The 22,406-nt window shown below is 38.5% G+C and overlaps 1 protein-coding gene across 1 annotated transcript in view; it reads left to right on the plus strand.

The window, feature by feature from the left end:
• nbeab (neurobeachin b) overlaps positions 1 to 22,406 on the plus strand; it is a 399,314-nt gene that overhangs the window by 91,258 nt on the left and 285,650 nt on the right. The window contains exons 3-5 of the mRNA XM_030151793.1: positions 18,531 to 18,762; positions 20,879 to 20,979; positions 21,208 to 21,303. Of these exons, the coding sequence (XP_030007653.1) occupies positions 18,531 to 18,762; positions 20,879 to 20,979; positions 21,208 to 21,303 (429 nt within the window). The remainder of the gene's footprint in view (positions 1 to 18,530; positions 18,763 to 20,878; positions 20,980 to 21,207; positions 21,304 to 22,406) is intronic.

A 22,406-nucleotide genomic window follows, 5' to 3' on the forward strand; every position in this document is an offset into this window, starting at 1 on the left:
CTAACCCTCAGTGCATAGTATTTGACGCGTCATAAACATACATGCAGAAAGCTTATAATGCGTACAGATAACACGCCAATTAAAAGTGGTGTGTATATTTTTACCCGAGTCATGATATCATGTTATATGTGTTATCATCTGGTTGTGTTTAGATGCTATTTATCCTATTATTGTGTATTTGTTTTCCTCAGTTTTAGTATATCTTATATATATATCTATATGTTGTTACTAGTTTTATCATATCTTGTATTTATACCTATATCTTTGTACAGCACCTTGGACACTTTTAAATGTGCTATAGAAATAAACTTGACCTTGACATCTATAAATGAAAAAAATGCAGTTGTATGTACCAGAATCTCATCTTTTGATAGAAACTGTGTCCTATTTGCACTTTTCTGTGAAGTTTTTAGAACTTTTCACCAACTTCTACATTTTATGCCACATGTAAGTCTCTGCATATTTGTTATATCTCTTTACCACTATCAGACATATGGATGTCACAGACCTACTGGATCGTTACTTTGAATGTACATGGCAGCTTATGTACTGAGAAATTCAGACGTACCAGCTGGCTGCTGTCTGATAGCTGGGAGTCTGAGTCTAATTTTAAGTGAAGGTGAGGAGCCTCACCAGGTGTCTCACAGAAGGCAGTGGACATAATGCAGTGGGTTTATGCAGCCTGTGTCCCTTCACCTGTCATGGCAGAGCTACCCAATCATGTACTTTACCCTAGATCATGATGTACACATCTGCTTTACTGCCTGTAGTGGGATGAGAGGAGTTTGGTTCTGAATTATGGCTGATGCTACTACACCAATGTTGTGTTTTGTCAAACAAAGCTGTAACATAAGTCTGACAGAGGCTCATGAGCAAGACATACTGACTGTCACTAAAGAATGTACATTTCCTGTGTGATATATTTACATTTAGACGGACAGATTTAGTTTTTGAGTGGTGGCTGGTATACAAATTAACCTCCAGAGACCCAGGAAAGTACAAGTTTTAAATAAATAATTGCCTATACTGGAAACATTATGATGTTTTTTCAGATGCATTATTATTATTTTTTTTTTTATGGAATGTCCTTTGCAGTGGACACTTTAGTTTTTTTTTTTTGTTTTTTTTGTATGAAGCAGTGAAACTCTTGTCCACAAACATGGATAGAAAACCCATAGTTCGGTTTTAGGAGGTTTAATGTGCTGTATGTATTTTCTGTTGTTAGTTTCATGACATTATGACTAGAACTGTGTGTTTTGATGAAGAAGCAGATTTTGGTGATTTCAGTTTGACTCTATTTTTCTGTTCATCAAGAAAAATGGTCATGAAAATCATGAAAAATGCCTGAATTGCAATGTCAAGATTATTAATCTAGAAACATTTGCACAACAAATGCAATGTGTTTGCTTCATGTTATATATTAACTGTGAATGTGTTTCTCCGGTTATATATGACATGTAGATTTAGTAAAGGGAGCATTTTTGAATCATGTTTTGAGTTCATGCAGCCAGAAAACAATTGGTAAAAATGAAAAGATTGAAAACATTTACAAAGTTTTGCCTGGATTGCTCAGTTCTAGTGATAAAAATCATCTATGTAACCACTTTGAGTTGGACAGACATGACCAGCATTAGTGGCTTCCTCTGTAACAACAAATAATATGTCATTATATCATGCAGCTTATAATCACAATTAATTATGAATGAAATACTGCTTATGTGGAGTGTACTACTGTGTCTCAGATGTTTTAAGTGTTTACAGTGTGACAATAATTATATATAATGTGTATGTTCACAAATCAGCAAAATACAAAACATCCTTTTACATATTTTAATGTGGAAATATGTTACATCTCTAAGAATGAGGAAATGTTCTACTCTCTAACCATGTTAAGCTCAAACTATAATCTTGGCTTTGCACACTTTGCACGTACATTTCTATACTATAATTACATAACTTCACTTCTCGCCTTTTGCTTTCTTTAAAGAATTCAAACCACTTGATCTGCTTTTGCATCATTGTGGAAAAAGTCTTTTTCCATGTGGCTGTGAAGTGAGCAGAATTGTTTAATAATCCTAGTGCATTGTGTTTTGTGGTAAACTCCCTCTGGTGCTGCAAAGCACTTGGCTGCAGAACGGCCAATTCATTTTTTTCCCCCCTCTTTACTTGTGAATTCCATATTTTTGCATCACTTTCAATTCCTTTGAATGCTTTGTGGTCTAAAAGTACACTGTGGGCTATTCAGATTCTGTAATTGAACTCTGTTAGTTTGCACCGTGTTAATATTTTTCAGTTTGTGGGAAATTTCGTCTTCCAAGTATTGACAGTGATGTTTACAAGAGCGTGTCATCTAATTATAATATACTTTTGATTAATGATTGCTTGTGGGGTTTTGTCGTCTGTTTGTGTTTAGTGTGCTGTTAGAAACACAGAAAATCATATGTTTACATCTTAGCATTTGGCCTGAATTCAAAAGATCTGATGGGAAAACCCTGTTATGAGTACATCTGGGCTTTTGCTGCATCTTCATACTTTGACAGTCCAGTTTAAGCAGAATATTGCACGTCTTTATTCAGTCTAATGAAGTGGACCCTCCTCCTTTCTCATATGTTACTGTCCACATCTGGCAAGCCTAGATGAAAATATCTTTGAACCTGGAAGAAGTCTAATTTTATTCATTCAGAAATGAGAGGGGCACTCCTGCTCTCCACATCTGCTCCCAGGGGTCTCCTTTACTGCTCGCACTCCACCAGCAGTCCCTCGTAAATAGGACATCAGTTCTATTTATTTTCACCCAATTTAGTGGCCACTGTAGGCTTCTCTTGGAAACTGTCTCAAGTCCAATCTTTGCTGGCTGTCACCATGGCGACGGCGAGCTTTCAGCCCCGGTCTAATCAGAGGCTGATGGAAGTGGAGGGATTCTTAAGGGCTCAGATGTAACTCTCTTAATTCAACATCTCATATGAATGAAGAATAGTATGCAAAAAAAAAGGAAGGGAAACTTGACTGAGTCTCTTAACCCCCCCCCCCCCCCCCACCACCACCACCACTTTTTTTTTTTCTCGCTAAAAGAAAGAAGCAACAGTCATGAGGAATTATCTTAAATTTACCTCATTTGCTTTCAGTTTTGATGAAATAAACGCCTGCTCGGAGGAATTCTAGAGGAACGCAGTAACGGCTTTGCTTCTTTAATTTCCTCGGGTGCAACAGGCTCTGTCGGGTTATCTGCAAATCACAGGATATTGTTCTTTTGAGGTCAGACAGGTGAAAGTGACTTACCTTTCTTTATAGAATATTACGAGAATAGAAGCAAACTTCAGTTTTATATATGGGGTGAATAAAGGCCATTCTTGTTAACGTAGTTTCACCTCTGTTTGCCAGTAGAAGGCTCTTTCTCAGCTATTACAGTGCACCAAGGTAGCTGTCAGTCATTGCTGTGGTGTATCCACTCTGACAGGTTTTGCCAGTGTGAGCTGTGACGATAGTAAGTAGTTAGAGCATAATTAAAGTGGTGCCTCTCTCCTACCTAATACTGTAGTGCTGTTCCTCTGGTTTGAAAATCATCCACCACAGCTCCACTGAGCTTCAGAGCCTCTTAATAATCCACAGCCGATATTCTTAATTGAAACAGTGTGATTAGCCATAGCTGCAGGAGGCAGGTTTCCTCTTTCCGCAGGCTCATCTCCTGGGAACAGGGAAATGGGTTATCTTTACTTCTGTCTGCAAAAGCCTGATTTGAACCAGCACATAGGTACTTGCATCATACAGTGCAAATTTTTGGCTGCTGAATTTGCTTCTCTCCATTACGCTGCACTTCCACATAAATTATTTTTAGATGTTTGTGTGCATCGTTTTGCTTGTGTGTCTCTTCAGCTCATTGCTTTTACACTAAACTGAACTTCCATGAACCTTTGATGTTGTATTATGGTGAAAAAAAAAAAATCCAGAAGGTTTAATTGTATTTGAGTTTCTGTATATGTGGGAATAGCTTGTGAGGACAGATCGGTGGCTGTGCAAAGATGTGAAGAATAATAATTATACTGGATTAGATTTCTATAGCGCTTTTCAAGGCACCCATCCATTATTCATTGGCTCTCATATTGTCACTATGGTGGTGGTAAACTATGTTTGTAGCCACAGCTGCCCTGGGGCAGGCTGACGGAAGCATGGCTGCCAGTTCGTACCAAACAGCCCCTCTGACCACCACATAGGAATGTTTATGCACACATTAAAGGTGGGTTCTGAAATGTTTTTCTGGAGCATTTTTTATTATATTCCTTAAAATCCCCTTCACACCCTGATTACAACTAATTAATTAAATGCTCAAACACAAAAATTAAAAAAATCAGTCACCTGTGGAATGGGCAGGACTGAAAAAACACCATCCAATCATTTTGAGCGCCCACTCAAAATGATTGAATGGTGATATGTCTATCAAACTCAACTGCCATTCACCCCTCCCCCCTTCCCGCCTCTGTGCGTACCCCTCTTCACGTTTCCAGAGGCTGGAGCGCTTATACAGGAAGCGTAGCCAGAACCTGACTTTATTAGTTACATTAGGATGGAAAGTTCACCGGCAAACTGTTTTGTCACTAACATAAACCACTAGGAAATGTAACATTAGTCACATAGGTCTGAAATGGAGCTGTTCTGTAAGAGCGGGGGTGTTAGAGGAAACTGAATGAGGTATGAGGTATGGATGGATACGTGAGCTGGAGGCTCAGCCGGGGCTGTAGCTGAGGTAGGAGGCATAAGGGAGCAATGCAGTGGATGCAGCTTCAGCCGGTGTCGGAGACGGTTCGGCCGGACCGGACCGGATTGTAGACGCCGTCGGAGCCCAACCCAGGTACAGAGCAGAGCAGAGCCTCTGCTGGTGAATTGTTGCTGTGAAGCGCTCGTGAACCCTTGGGAACAAGCATTGCACGTGCCACTACTCTGGAGGCGTGGCTTCAGAGGGACGTCTGAAGAAAGGGGTTTGGACTTTTGAATTGAGTATTTTCAAAATGTAGCTAGCTTGAACCGTTTTTCTAAGATCTCAGACCCCACCTTTAATGACACTGGAGGCAAGGTGGGTCAAGTGTCTTGTCCAAGGACACAACAGCACATGACTAAGACACAGCAGGATTTGAACCACCAACCCTTGAGTGACAGCTGCATGAATGCATGAAGATGATTGACAAGTTGTCTTTTGTATTTGTTATAGATTCCTGTCATTTTTGGTTTAAAATACTAGATTTAAAGATTGAAGTGAGCTTTTCAACTTGGAATTATTAGTCTCTGACATGATTTTTAAATGCATCCTCCATGCAACTCTAAAAGAAAGTATTTACATCCATTTGTCTGTGATATCTCAAGAATGACTTGATAAATTATCACAAAAATTAGATACAAACATTCACTTGGACTCAAGAATCAACTTAACCCTATAATGCCAAACGTATCATATTTGATACATGAGTTTGAAGCCCTCTACATGATCAGTGTGATATTTTTTTTTTCTTGAAAAACCTGATGGATACAGTTAGATACATGCAATACACAGGTAATCCACCGGGGGGCGGGGGGGGGGGGGGGGGGGGGGGGGAATTGTCCACCAGAGGCCTTTCCAGTGACATTACAAGATTGTCATTAATGAGGAAGGAGACAGAACTTTGCCAATTTTGAAAAGGAATTACCAATTTGTGAGACATGTTTGTGTTATATTATGTTTTTGCTTGTTCAAAAATAATAATATTTGAGCATTGAGACCTGATGTATCAAATACGATACAGCGTTGTTCAGAAGGACCAATAAAGGCTCCAGTTTCAAAGAACTGGAATTTTCTGTCAATGATTTAATGGTTCAGGCTTTACAGGGTTAATAGACTCTGGCCATGAAAAATCATAGGTGAATATGGCTAATTAAACAAACTAAAGTAGTCTGTTATTGATTGTACACTGCTTGTAAATGAGAGTACTGTGTGAATGTATCTGATGAACGTATCTGTGTTCCTTTTTTTCTCTGAAACTGTTGTCACAATCCCTTTAACTTAAACTTCAATCATCAAAATCTCTTCAGGGCAGTCATGAAACCAAGTCTGTACCAAAGTAGAGGAAAATCCCTTATGTTTTTACTGAGATAATAAAGTCACAGTGACCTTGACTTCTGACTTTTAGCCCATTATCAATAAATATTTAGGAGATTCCTGCACACTCTAAGTCTTGCAATAAGGAGGATATTTTATTGCATATTCCACAGTGTTTTAGTACAGGCTCTTCTTCATGTAAACAGCTGAACGAGTGCAATAGTTAGAAACCTACCCTCATAATGAAAAGTGAAGTCCAAAAATATTCATAATTTGTGCACAGTTCACAACGCCCATAACCATCATTACAGTAATGGCAACTTTTTTATTCTGAAGAAAAGCTCCTAGCCCCTACAAATCCTTATTAATTTCATTTCATTTATTTGGATCTCCATTAGTTTTGGTTTAGGCCATCGTTATTCTTCCTGGAGTCCACACCCAACACAATTGTCTTTACACTGCAGTACACAAATTACCAAAAAACACCCACACACAAAACAAACAAAACAACACAAACAACAACTAAAAACCATTAATCACAATTACAAAACAAAAACAACATACATGTTATACAGGACCTAGTTCAATTAACAGTACCTCCCAAAAAGTAGTTTTTAGCATACTTTGTAAATGGTCAGATATATTTCACAGTTATATATCAATGTAATGTCTATCAGCTAAACATTAGGAGACACCGAGTATTGTTTTGCAAATAAATACTCTTTCAGTAATTCTTTAAATCTGTATTTGTTATTTTCTTGAATGATTCATTCCAGCAGAGCATTCCAATTCACCATGGCTCTATATATCACAGTACTTTTCATTTTATTTGTTTTCACTTTAGGTAGAGTAAATCGACCTTCTGTAACACGCTTTGTGACATATAGATGTTAACTAAAGGACAGACGTTTATGTAATACCCTTGGCCTTCTTGCATCTAATTAAACATTTGTATAAACTGTTCATGTGATACTGCATTGTAAGAATAGATGGACATGTCCTATGACCAACAAAATCTTTTCAGTTCACCATTGAGTCAAAAAATGATTTTGCAACATTCTGTCATGTGATGTGTTTTAAATGTAATGGGGACCAACAGGCCAATGGACTGAACCCCATACCTTCCTGTTGACCTTACACCGCTCTTTCTATTGTCTTTTTTCCGGTTCAAAATCTTCAAACATCTGGTACAATAAAGTTACAGTAGGTTCCTAATGAGTGTTACTGTCCACAATGAGTGAAATTTGGGAACCTTAGGAGTTAAATTGCAGAATCCTTTGCTATGTTTTAGACCATGTGTAGCGCAACAAGCAAAACTTTATTGAACAAAAGTGAAAGTCTGGGTTTTCTGTTTCAGATACAGATAGCATACTCTGTATATGTTCAGACCATTAGCATCTCTGACTGATCTGACTTAAACAATCACTCCAACTATTTTTGAAATCTCCTTTGGTGTGATGAGTGCATTCAGCAAATCACACACTCTTTGATGTTTGCTTTCCTGATTACTCATATGGGCAAAAGTTTCTGAAAAGGTATGGATAATAGTGTTAGGATGATTATGACATCAATATATGTTTGGTTTCAAAACAATTGACGTAGTGCCTGCTGAGAAAAAACAACTAAATGTTCATTGTGAATTTTGCTTCCCCACCCTGTAATTGTAATTCACTTGTCAACAACATATTTACACGTGATGTCCGAGTAAAGCACTCATCCATCAGTTGTAAATGAAGTCCATGTGTCTGTCTTTTCTGACAAAGTGTTCAATAACATTCTCATTTAGTTGTCCTTTTGCTTCAGTTGGTTGAGAAATTCTTTCTCAATAGAGAGATGCCGAAGAAGACAGCCTTGTTTGTCCAGTTGTGTTCCTTGCGCAGGTTTTCATCTGTTTGAGAGCTGAAAACGAGCGCTCCACAGAGGCTGTTGACACTGGGATTGTTAGGATAAGGCGTGTGAGTGCATAAAGTTCTCTCATACCCTCCTGAGACCCAGCAAATGCAGTTTCACAGCTTTACTTAAAAAAAAGAAAGTCCACTGAAAAGGACATTATATAAAAAAAATAATTTAAAATAAACTAGAAGCACTCGGAGAGCGCAGACCTCCGCCAAGGCAGATCAGTGACACCCCCCCCGATGTTTGTCTGTCTGTCTGTCCGTGTACAAGATAACTCAAAAAATTATGGACGGATTTGGACGAAAATTTCAGGAAATGTTGATACTGGCGGAGGTAAAACAAAATGTATCTGAAGATTCCAAAACACAGGATAAGATGCTGATCCCCTTTGTGCGAGCACGTACAAAAGTTCATTGGTGAATGTCGGAAAGTAGAAGCACAACCAGGAGGCTTGCATCCAGCCCAGGCCCGACCCAGGAAACAGAACAACCCCCCAGGGCAAGCAGGGGGGGCCGCATCATCAGTAGTGTTCCTCCGGATCATAGGGTGTTTCAGCCATTCACAGTATACACCCTCCCCAGAGGCGGCCAGCTACAGGGTGATCAGCCCCCAACTTGCATCCCACCACCCCCTAAGCCAGGGCCGAGCTGACCACTCACAGACCCCGACCTACTACTTGGGGGCCCAAGTGGGGTCGTTCCTCTTTAACCTCCTGAGACCCAGGAAATGTGAGCAAAGTACAAGCTTTTTTTTGTTTTTTTTATTAAATAAGTGCCTATATTGGAAACACCATGATGCAACAGTTTTTTCAGATGCAGTTTTTTAAATTTTTATGGAATGTCCTTTGTGGTGGACAGATTTAATTTCTTTTTTTTTGTATAAAGTTGTGAAACTCTTGTGCACAAATGTGGACAGAAAACCCATAGCTGGGTCTTAGGAGGTAAAAAACTAACTGTTGCATCATGCTGTTTCCAATTAAGGCAATTATTTAATGTAAAATGTGGAAAATGTTTACTTACGCAGTCTCAGGAGGATATTGTCTGCAAAGCATGTCCTCCTCAGAAAAATCAGATCAGGAAACTGTGACTATTTAACTCAGAATCCAGCAATCCAGCAACCATCAGTCTTCTGTGATCTTTAAATGTGCTCCTAATTACTGCAGGCATATGAAGCTGTGTAGTGGCTTTGTACATTGACTTTTCTGCACATTGAGCTCAGCTGTCCCACTGCCTGCACAGTCTTGTCAAAGGTAACACTGCATTGGGCTTGCTCCTTTTTACACTCTACAGAAATCTGCAGTTCTGGCTAGACTAAACTGCTCCTCTAAGGTCTTGCTTTGTAGAATCCCAGAGTGGAAAATGCCAATACTGGGAACAGATGTCAAAGATTTTTAACTGTGCCAGGTGTCCAGAAGCATAGCACTGCACATTTTTGCTGTCCCACCACTATTATTACTATCATAGTAGATGTATAGCTGAGCAGTTCATCTATCTGTACACTCAGTTTTATTACAGATAATAAGGTTTACCTGGAAGTGTGAGTCTGTTACCTGTTGTGTTGACACATACATGTTTGTAACTGTATCTCCAACTTGGAATGATTAGAAATGGCAGGTTTTTCCACAAGCGGTTGTTCACAGTGATTCCAATAATATCTACCTGAGCCATTTCTTAGAAATAAACCGACCTTAGGAAACTTTTAAACAGCCAGCTCTCTGATTCATTGTAAATTCCTCTAACTTTTCACTTGTGACCACGTTATCGGTAAAATAACAAGTTCAGCCCCTGGTATTTTATCTGTCTGCAGTCGTGTTCTGTCAGGAAAATTATTTCAACGTGCAGCAATATCATCTTCAGCTCAGAAGATAATCCCAATAAAAACTGTGTAAGAATGATTCTATGACAAGTCTTTTGATTTTTGCGATAATTAGCAGTTTCTTCCGGTGTGCATGCAAAATATAGTCCCAATATCTAAACTAATTTCTAGAGGTCGACTGATATGGGTTTTTCCAAGGCTGATTCCGATGCCGATTTTTAAAAAATTTGGTCAGCTAATATCTACAGCTGATTTTTGAGGCCGATATTTAAGGCCTAACTTATTTTTTTTTAAGCACATGAACCATAAAATACAATTGAAACACTCAGATAATTAAGCTTTTTATACATGTGCACATAGTACTCGTTAAACATTTATCAAACTTCAAGTGCTGCCCACACAGGTGCCTGATCAAATATCGTATAACATTTTTACTACTGATCAAATATCGGCTTTCAAAAAAAAAAAATTAAGGCTGATGGCTGATACTGAAAAAGATCAATATATCTGGTCGATATATTGGTCTACCTCTACCAGTTTCTCCTCCTCCAGTTTTTTTGGGCATCCTTTCGCTGAGAAAGCTGTGCTGGCTACAGTTAACATTTTGGGGGATAATGAGATGAGAATGCTAACAACAATCAGCAGTAAAGTAATTGAACCTTCAGTCTAGAATGGAAGTAAGACTACAAAATAAAAAGACAAAGTAGGCTTTTTTTAAATTGTGAATACGGTCATTGGGGTGTGCTATGGATACATGCAGAAACCAACTTGAGTTGTAAATAGAAATCAGTGCAAAAAGAAATTCTACACAAAGAGTGTTGAGCTTAAACATGAATGAGGCCAGAGTGTGAACAGACCAAATCTTACATATTGAACCTTTAACCCATAAAGACCCAGTGCTACTTTTGTGCCAATTCCCAAATGAATTTTTTTCTACATTTAACTTTTCTTATGTGATTTATCACCATTTACTGTAATATTATTCTCTTTATTTTGTGTTTTTCCAGTAAAAATCTGGTATTTTCCTATATTTACTTCATTGATCATGTAGATGTTCATAAAAGATAAGATTAAAGTTGAGGGTTATTATATTAGAAATAGAGAAAACTGAAGAAAAAGGGACTTTTTCTGCAAAGATCTAAATAATTGAACATCAGCCAAGTGTCTCCATCCAATGTGATGGATCCAACTCCATGGGTTTTACTGGTGAATCAATGTTGTAGAAGATGACGGTGTTTCCATGTTCATTACGGAACCTCTGAACGTCCAAATGGGTCATATCTGATGACCATGAAAAGATGACAAACTGCATGTTACATCAATTATTTACATGGATTGATTGGATTAGTGGATCAACAGGTATTAAACAGTTTACATCAGTAGATGATTTTGGTCGATAGTGGATGTTTGGGTCTTTATGGATTAATAGTTGACAGAAATGTTTTTAAAGGTCAAAAAAAGGAATAGCAAAAGTGTTCATCAATTCCCAGGTTCACTTTCCTTTAAAAATGTGCACTTTCATAAATGTTTTAGGGAAGAAAACAAGACCTGTACCTATAAATCTGTACAATTGCTCTGTAATAAATGGTACATTGTGATATTGTAAAATGCACCATTTGTTTGTTTGAATGTCCTGACTCACTAGTATCTGAATTGATGACATTTTTGTCTTTCCCAGGGCTGCAGTTTTATTGTGCAGAATACTGATACCGCTATCAGCTCAGTCTCACCAGCACAGTGAGCTGCTGTTGGTTGAAAACAGACCAAGGCTACCAGTGTTCTATCATCAAAGCCCATCAGTAGCAGAAGTCAGACATAGCTGCAAAATAAATGATTGTTCCCTCACGAGTGTTCCCTGCTGTTGTAGCATTTTAGATAAGTCCTGACGAATCAGCAGGGATTCAGGAAGAAAATGAAACATTCATTTCCGTAGGTAGACTTTAGGAAGAGGGAAAATTAACTTCACATGATTTGTCTGTTTCTCTTGTGTATCACATTGTTTTCTTTGATTGGCAATTTTACACTGGACATTATTATAGAAAGTAGTATTTGTTTTGTCCATAGATACCGTATTGCATTCATAAATTGCTTTGTCCTGCTACTCATGAGTGAACAAACAGCTCATACATTCTTTCATTAAGGGAAAAAATACTGTATATCAATTTTTTTTTTTTTTCAAATGTTGCAAACTTATAAAATAATGCACTCCTCTTAAGAAATTATTTACATCATTGTGAAGTAGTATCCTCTTTGGTCAATAACATGTAATGCACCGCTTTTTTTGTCTGTTTCTGGGACTTTTCAGCACAGGAGAGGTTTACCGATAGTGGATTTTTCAAGGCAGGTACAAATAATAACATTAATTTTTAGGCAAGAAAAACAACAATAGACGCTTAATTTGCCAATGCCATTGCTTAAAAAATAAACATAACACTAAAACGTATTCTACATGCATGAAACTACTCATAGAATTTATTATAAATTGGATCACTGTTAAAGTGAACATTTAGGCCCAATCCCAATTCACCCGTTGGCCCTCCCTCTTAAACCTACCCTTTGGGCTTTGCACTTAGCACTACACCTTGAAACGGAGTTGCAAGGGGTAGGGGTTGAGACATTCTCCAGTGAAATGGGACAACCCTTCGAGAGCCGTGAAGTTATCAGTAGTCATCAATGCCACTATAAACAGATGCGGCAACTTTGTTTCCGAAATAATTCACCATGCCGTCAGCAGCTGTAACTGTCTCTGTTGCATAGGCTTTGAGCATCTTTTTGCGTCTATCAACCACATACCACAGAAATGCAATCTATAACACATTAAAACAGCATTAAACAGTCTATCACATGATTGTTGACGAAGAAAATACATACATTTGTGTATTTCTTTCATCACACTGCTGCATTTTTTTGCTGTGTTTACCTCCATCTTGCCAATGATTCAAACAGAATTATGGGAAATTTCTCATACCCCTCATTTTGTAGCCCTCCCCTTTTGGCCTTCCCCACTGACTCATCAGGAATCAGGACATCCCTACCCCTTCATGTGAACGCACAAAATTGGGGGGGGGGGGGGGCAAGGGAGGAATCAGGATTGGGCCTTAGTTAAAGGTATTAATGAATAAATATGAATAAATTACCATAAAAAATCTAGGTGGGAACCATTTTGATTTTGAGCTATTATTTTTGAGTCTAATTAATTCCAGAAGCCTAATATGAGCTTCACTATAGCAATCGAGGCCTTCTAATATCAGTGCAGTGGTGTGGTGGCCCCTGGGTGGGTATACTTTAATTTTTTGCCTTTTTTTTTTTTAAGTAGTCCAGAAAAAACACAGTTTTAGGAGCAGGAGCAGTTTGTAGGTTTTACTGGTCACACAACCAGCTGCATGAATGTCAAATGTATTCAACATGAGGCAAACATAGGCTAACGTTAGCCTTTCATAACGTTAGCCTACTCACACAGTTTAACTATTGTTGACAAAATCTCCTCTCTAAATGTGCAGTCATATGTCCAGTAGTTTAAAACAGTGACTCATTCTGAAACCACCTTAAAACTTACCTCAGAATTATATATTCCATGAAAGTAGGTTCTCTCAATGTGTCAATCGCTTCAAAGATGTTTATTCTGCCTTTATTGTTCGCGTCTCCAATAATCGCGCATCATTCAACGAGACGTGAAGTGACCTGTCAATCAACTGGGGTGGCACTGGCACCTGAGGTGTCAAATCAGGTTCCAGAGGTGGACAGCACTTAGCAGAGCCCTGGTTCTGGCACTAAGTTAGCAATATTTTCCTTGGCATGACCCGCCCACTCTGCCTCTGATTGGCTCATCAGTCCTCATGCCTAAAGTTAACCAATCTAATCAGTGAAGTTACCAAGTACCAGCCAATTAGAGGCAGAGTAGGGCGGGTCATGGCTTCACCATCTGGGGAGAAAAAATGGGTAATTTGGTTACAGATACTACTGAATGGTGCACATCAGGGGGATTTAGAAGTGGGTATACGCAATGCTGACTGAAAAATAAGTAGGTGTACTCCGTATATCACCATATACCTTGGACTACACCACTGTGTCAGTGGTTTGTAAACCTGAATCACAGACCAGTCAGTCTATATATCTCTGCCTCACAGGTCCTGTCATTTGGACTGAAACCTGCTTTTGTCACTAGACATTCAGACTCCCGCGGCATTGTCATGGCATTTGTCTTGCTACGTCTCACCTCATCCTGAGGTCGTCACCACGTTGCCTACAGTGACCTCACCGTGTTTTGCTTTATTTATTGTTCTCTGACTCCTGGCGGTGATATTGGTACTGTCATCTTGAAGCCTCCTTTTTCTGCCTTTTAACACCAGACTGCAGAATCTTATCTTTTAGTCTCTCAGGTTTAGTGTCATTAAGTAAACTCCAGGCAGGCTGCCATATGCTTTTTTACTGACTGAAATCTATCTGGCCATTCTACCAAGAATGTCTAATTAATGGTCTGTTGCAGGGGATTGTTGTTTTTCTCCCAGGTTTTCCTTCCCTGCAGTGTAATGCTGCAGTCGATTAGCGTTGTAGTGGATTCTTACACCTTTTTCCTGTATTTCGGCTGAACATACCGTACTTATTTTTAAACATTTGGCATGATGAATTTCACTGCGCGCTGCAAACACTATATAGCAATTATGTTTTCACCGTATTAGACTACTGTACTTTCCTCTTGTTTACAAAAGATTCGGTCTTTTACTGCTCATCGCTGATTATAGGGTTTACATCACAGAAATTAAGTGGTATTCAAACTGCATTGATTTCCTCTGTGGCATTTTTGTGCTGCTCAGAAAACCTGTGCTCTCCATTTTTTAAGTGTGTAATCAGTGATTTCATGTCTTTATTTACCTCTTCTAGCATAATGGGGGAAAATTATTCTGGGGATTTAAATCTGCAATTACACCACTTCTCAGGACTGGTGTGCCTGTGAATGGTGTGATTAATGTCAGCAGCAGTGCAGAGTGATGAGGTTTAGTCTAGACCTCATGGCTCTTTCTCCCTATTTGCTTGCAGTGTTCAGTGATAAGCATCAGGGTGGCTACAGCAGGAGGAGCTTTCATCTGATAATAATAACCTGCTCATGAACCAGCAACCAATTTGACAGCCTTTTATCCCTAAGAAAGCTCATATGCTACATGCAGGTGATTTAATTAGTTTATTATTTTCAACAAAGTTAGTAAAATCAATGCAAAATTTATGGGAAATTCCACTTTTGGGTACACTGACAACATGGTTACTGTTAAATTGCCAAAGTACCTGTTTTCTGCTCTGTGCCTTTAGAGCAGGATGTCTTTGTTGTGACTTTAAATTGATCTTTTTTTTCTCTTCTGCACATCAAAGTTGTGCACATTTAGTAGATGAACTCATTCATCTTTAAAAATCTGACATTTTCAGTGATCCTAACACAGCAGGAACCTTGGAAACTTCTGATATATTTGGCCTGATTCTCCCTTTGTTCCCATTTTGATTCATATCATGATTATAATAAATTGATTAAATGAGTGCTTGATAGACCAGACACATGCATTATGCGATTTTTTTTTTTTCTGCTGTCAATAGTTTATTAATTTTCCACACCAGTTAATATTCATAGTTACTATATTTAAGAGGTGGACTTGGCAGGGTTTTGTAGGAGTTGTTTGCACATTTTTGCCACTGTGCTGCTGACTCAGACTTCATATTATCATCACCCAGAGGGATTTCAGACTGTACATTCTTGTTATTGTTAGTAACTCAGACAACGGTGTTCCTGTTCTTTGTTCTCATTGATGAAGATATCTAGTTTTCAGGGTGTGTATTGGCTGTGATTTTCAAAACATTTCAGCTTACAGTATTTACAGAAAAATCCTTTGCTGAAAAGCAGCCTGAAGAAAAATTAACTCTATGGAAATGTTCAAATATTTTTGTCGATATTTCTGTCTTTTGATGGAGTTGAATTTTTCTGATCTATATTATTTTTTAATTATTTATGAATAATTATGAATTGAACTGGCGACTCATCCAGGGTGTACCCCCTCCTTCGCCCATAAGTAGCTCGGATAAGCTTCAGCGACCCCCATGATCCTAGTGAGAATAAAGCGGGTTCAGATGATGAATGAATGAATGAATATCAATTAATAATATGCCAAGATCGTTTTTGAATGTAAATGTTATTCACTTCTGCACTGGAAAACTGCTAACAGTGGTTGGTCATGGTCAGGGGGCTACATGAAATATTTCTGCTTTCAAACATTAAATAATAACCAAAAAATTTCATTAGATTACTAAGAATGACTAGCTCTGAAGTTCTGCCAAAGACACCAATGTATTGCATTGTAGAGATATGAACAGAATTTATTTATATGATGGGCTGTGGGATTAATGTGACCACTAGAGGGAGTAGTGAGTCACTCTGCTAGTCTCCCATGGTGAGGAAAACTAACACCACTGGGACTTACCTTTAGTGTAGCTACTGATGACACAAACCCTACAGAATACAGAGGTGATTAATGGTTTTACTGTGGCTATTTTCTGTCTAAGAACAGAGCTAAGCTAACTGAGCTGAAATGTAAACTATCGGCTGATGCAGCGTGCGATGATTATAAGACAGTGTTATTTTGAGCGATTGACAGAACAAACAACTGTGAATTTTAGACTGAATAAGAAAACTTGATGTTATTATAATTCAGATGTGTGCAAACAATAGGCTTTATACTTTATTCAGTGAGTATTAGTCTGTGGATACATAGCATTGATTTGTTCGTGTTCCTTTTGGTAGTCTTAAGCTCCTATTACACAGCACTTCTGTTACGGGAACATTTCGCCTTTATTCCGGACTGATGTCTGTGTAAATGAAAGAGTGGGATCATTTGGTCCCACCTTTATTGCGGCTCTATAACACCTCTGTATGTAGTAACAGAGCCGTGATAAAAGTGGAATCATGATTCCGGAATGCTATGTAAAAGGAACACCACTCGTTCCGCAACCAAGGTGTGATGTTTTGATGATGTATTGTTTGTGCGACCCCCATGCCAGGGGGATTTAAAGATGAGCACGGGTTGTTTACAGTAAACAAACATATCAGTGTAACCAGAAAGAGGATCAGGGGAGACGCCGAGATCTGCTAGCTGTTCACTTTGGGTGGAGGATTCTATCCATGCTAACATTTGTGGAATAGAGATTCTATGCTATGCTATGTTCGGCGTATTTCCGACACACAAGAGTATACATCACACTATACATTGTGCCCTTTGATTCCGTAAGGCAAAAAGTCCAGCCTGTTTCACCTCTGTTGCGGTGGCCATGGCTCAGGAGGTAGACTGGGTCGTCCAATGACCGAAGGGTTGGTGGTTCGAATCCCGCTCTGTCCTAGTTGTGTGTGTGCCATTGTGTCCTTGGGTAAGACACTTCACTCACCTTGCCTCCAGTGGCACTCACACTGGTGTATGAATGCATATGAACGTTTGGTGGTGGTTGAAGGTGCTGTTTGGCATGAATGGGCAGCCACGCTTCCGTCAGCCCACCCCAAACTACAGATGTAGTTTACCACCACCAGAGTGTGAGTGTGAGAGTGAATGAATAATGGATCAATAATGTAAAGCGCTTTGGGTGCCTTGAAAAGAGCTATAGAAATGTAATCCATTATTATTATTTGGCTTTGGCTGTGTAAATCGGTCAATAGTGGCAAAAAGGTGGGGTCATCATCTCACCTTTTGCTTTCTCTGTGTAAAAGTGGCTTTAGTCGTAGTCTTCCCCCTGCTATTGAGAGTTTAGAATATCAACATCCCACAGAACCACTCTATTGTAACTGCTCTGGAGCGTTACTTATCATTTCTCCCTCATATCCAAGTCAGATTGGTTTTATAACTGAAGGACATATCACTCACTGAACTGATGTTGAATCAAATCAAATTGTATTGGAAACTGAATCGAATGGGGACCTTGGGAAATCAGTGGAGATACCTTGCCCATAGGATCACAGCAAACATTCATGGGGCAATGTTTTATTTTTAGCTTCTCCACAACTGCACTCTGAAGCCAGATTATCTCTCCATCGGTGACATGCATCACCGTAATGTAATTGCACCAAGATCTGATGATGATTGAGGTGAGGTTTAGTATATACCTCCACGGGCAAGACTCTTTCCACTACTTCAGACTACTTTTGATCTCACCTAGCTATTACCTGTCAATCACAGTAATGTGCAGTGGGTATCTAGGCTCATTTTCCACCTGCTTGCTTTGATGCCCACCACTAGTTGTTGTCAGTGTTCTCCATATATACCATGCACACTTCTTTAGAGGGCTAATTTCATGGTTGTTGAGCTTGAAGAGCTGCATTATTGATTGTTTTCTACTTTCTTAATAGTGATTACCATTTGTGACCGAAAAGGGACAGTAGGGCTAAAGGGACCCCTTGCAATCCGCTTTACATTAAATGCCAAGCTATTTTATTTTCATGGGCACTTAAATACTGATAAGAACCTATTAGAACAACAGAGATTTCCACAGACTTCTTCTAGTGCTGGTCAGACCTTTCCCGTCAGAGTAGTGACCTAGAAAATAGGGTCCCCTTCGGTTATTATCACCTCACTCACCAACTCATTGAAAAACAGAGGATTTCACACTCATTAATGCAATAAGTCCTGAGAATCCTTACTTTGAGTGTGGTATTGATTATAGAAATAAGTAAGATAAAAATAAAAAAGCAGAGAATCAAACTTAATTTCCATCTTTTTTTCTCCCCTTGCAGTTGGTGGGTGGTGAATTTGATCTGGAAACAAACTTCATTATTCAGGATGTGGAGAGCATCAGCTGCATGGTGGAGCTGCTGGAGCACTGCAACGTCACCTGTCAGGCTGAAATCTGGAGCATGTTCACAGCCATCCTTCGCAAAAGTGTTCACAACCTTCAGACGAGCACTGAAGTGGGCCTCATCCAGCAGCTGCTGCTCAAAATGAGCTCAGTGGATGACATGATTGCAGGTATATATTAGTTTTGGCTGGCCTTGTTTTTCCCTCTCAACAGGAGTGTTAGGAATGGGACATGCCCATCAAGTATGCATGGATTGTGCCGTACAGTTTTTCCATCAGGGAACAGAACTTTATCTCCATATCTTTTAATAGATCTGCTTTTGGAATTTTAAAACAATGGCACAGTTTCTATACCGTACACTCCAGTAAAATGCAACTTTAAGACACATGTATGCACATGAATGTGATTTAGATGGGAAAACTCCATTTTCGTTCACAGGGATTCAATCCAACAGTCATGCACTAGAGGTCTGAAAACAAGTTTAGTGGAAATGTTCTTTCAAAAATAGAAAACAATTTCATTCCCTCGCTGTATTGTCTGTGTTGTAATCAAAAAATACACTGTAACAATTCAGTGTAGGAAGGCAGCAGAGCTTTTACTGCTACTTGTAAAATCAGCATTCTGGAAGCAATGAAAAAGAAACACTGTGGTCAAAAACAAATCTAGTCTTTGTGATTAATTTACAACTTAATCTAAGATGAAAATAATCTAGATTTAAATCACAGAACTCTTTGAAAGACTGCATTTCACTCTTAGGCAAAAACATTAACCCTTTGGGGTCTGAGCTTATTTTGGCTGTTTTTGAGTACTTTTGATTTTGCCTTGATATACTATATAAAGAAATGTTTCCTATACCCATGTTTGGTATCTTTTTTTTTTTTTTCCAGCACAACTTCATCTATCTCATTTGCCTGTTATTTTTTCACTTTAACCTATTATATCAACACAAAAGGCCAAAAAACACACAAAAATATAAAATCTGATTTGAATAATTTATATAATTTATTGCATAAATAACACAAAGATGCTTAACAAACCTTTTCAAAGACTTTAAAAGTGAATATTGGTTTCAAATATTAGCTATAGAAAATCAAACTTGAAATAAATTAAAACTATACTCAGATATTTGACATAAAAGCATATCTTTACATAGGCGATTTCTCCAGGTTCCGCACCTGGTTCAGGTGGGGGTCATCCTCATCCTTACCTGTAACGCTAATAAAGTCTGTAGATTAGAATCCATAGATTTGGCCAGTTTTTTCTGTTTTGAAATGGGACAAAAAATGACGTAGATATGGTTTTTTGCTTCGGTTTCAAACTGTCATATCTCCGCTTGTATTCGCTCTATCAACATCAAATAAAAAGTCGAAGAGTGTTCCATGTCCGCACTTTTGAATGCAATTATCCCCAGTGGTCTCCGTGATCGACCTCTGATGCTACGGCGTGTTGAAAATGTCATGTGATTCAGTCATGGGGCCGTGACCGTTGACCCCTAAGGGTTAATTTTGTAAAATATTATTATAATGCTATGATTTTTAGTAATATAGCAAAAAATCCTAGAATGGTCCACTGCTGTTTTGTGCTATTAAAATTTCTCTAGCACCACCTCTATGTCCACAACCCTCTCCGTTCATTTCCATATAGCTGAATTTTTATCGAAGTCATGTATATGTAAATATTCATTCCTCTGTGGATCTAACATTTATACAAGAGGGAGGTTGTTTACATTTTAGCAGGGACCACAATATTGAAACAATTTTTAATATAAAGAGAGCTTTCAGTTATGAACTCTTCAAATCAGTATTCAGGTCAGTTTTTCTCTTGTCTATGGAAATCGATGTCACCGTATTATTTTCTTGCACTGCGCAAATCACATCCATACCTTGTGTAACTACTAAATTATGTTTCCAGTGATGAAATCTAAATGCATTTTCCCTGCAGCGCTACTTGCCTCTAAGTTAAACACTTTTCCATTTAGACATCACTTTGATTTACAAGTCAGTTTCCATGTAATTGCAATGGAAGTGTTTTTGTGATAAATATAATGGGATTTCACAGACAATGATCTCAGTGAAAATAAAGCTAAACTAAAGTGAAACTGTTTTTTTTTTTTTTTTTTTATTATCTCTCCAAGTGATGCATGAGAACACTTCTCCTCATGACGACCACTCGTGTTCAGCGGGAATGAGCCGATGTGTTTAAAATGCAACTGTATGTGAGATTTACCATTTCTTTTCTTGTGTGTGGACGTGCCGTTGCTGTGTACGTGCTTTCTTTCCTTCATAGATTTGCTAGTGGACATGTTAGGAGTACTCGCGAGCTACAGCATCACAGTCAAGGAGTTGAAGTTCCTCTTCAGCATGCTCCAAGGGGAAGGAGGCCTTTGGGTAAGTGACTGCAGGTATCAGATGTAGTGGGTTTGGATAGACCTGTGTTATATGACTGTGACAATTGAGTCGGCCTCCAGAGAACTATTACACTCATCTGTTCGATGCTTGTTCTACATTCGACTCATCTGCAGAATGAGCGAGAGGCAATTGACAAGGTATTGACTTTCTGAAAGACTCTCTTGTTATTACTCTTTTTTTTTTTTTTAATCTTTGCCACCTGTGCAGCCGAAGCACGCCATCAAAATGTTGTCTGTGCTGAATCAGATGCCCCAGAGACATGGTCCAGATGCCTTCTTCAACTTCTCTGGTCGCAGTGCAGCAGTAAGCAGTCACATTTTTTTTCCATGTTATAGTAAACTTTAACCCTTAGAGGTCTGAGCCTATTTTGGCCGCTTTTGATTTTACCTTTTATACCCATGTTTGATATCTTTTTTTTCAGCAAAACTTCATGTACATCATCTGCCTATTATTTTTTCACTTTAACCTATAATATCAACACAAAAGGCCAAAAAACACACAAAAAATATAAAATCTGATTTGATCAATGTATATAATTTATTGCACAAATAACACAAAGATGCTAAACAAACCTTTTCAAAGACTTTATAAGTGAATATTGGTTCCACATATTGGGTATATAAAATCAAAATTGGAATAAATTAACAATATACTTAAAATATTTGACATAAAAGCATATCTTTACATTGGCGTTTTCTTCAGTTTTGTCACCCCTGGTCCTCCCTGGTTCCACATCCAGTTCAGGTGGGAGTCATTCGCAAACTTATCTGTAATGCTAATGCAATCTGTGGATTAGAATCCGCAGATTCCACCAGTTTTTTCCTTTTTGAAAAAGTACAAAAAATGACGTAGATATGGTAAGAAATATAACCCCCCCCCCCACCTCATTTTCATACTTTTACTCAAGTTTGTTTGCTTCGGTTTCAAACTGTCATATCTCTGCTTGCATTTGCTCTATTAACATCAAATAAAAAGTGGGAGAGTGTTTCAAGTCCACATTGTAATTGTCCCCAGTGGTCTACGTGACCGACTTCTGATGCTACGACATGTTGAAAATGTCATGTGATTCAGTTACGGGGCCGTGACCGTGGACCCCTAAGGGTTAACCCATAAAGACCCAAACATCCACTGGCGACCAAAAGTATCTACTGATCTAAACTGTTAAGTACCTGTTGATCCACTAATCCTATCAATACATGTAAATAATTGGTGTAAAATGCAGTTTGTCGTCTTTTCATGGTCATCACATATGACTCATTTGAATGTTCAGAGGCTTCGTAGTTACTGTGGAAACATCATCTACAACATTGATTCACCAATAAAACCCATGGAGTTTGGTAAATGATAGTGGATGGAGACACTTGTTTTATGTTCAGTTAATTACATATTTTATTGATAAAGTCCGT

This window comes from Sphaeramia orbicularis, chromosome 13, assembly GCF_902148855.1.
Source record: "Sphaeramia orbicularis chromosome 13, fSphaOr1.1, whole genome shotgun sequence".
NCBI classification, from domain to species: domain Eukaryota; kingdom Metazoa; phylum Chordata; class Actinopteri; order Kurtiformes; family Apogonidae; genus Sphaeramia; species Sphaeramia orbicularis.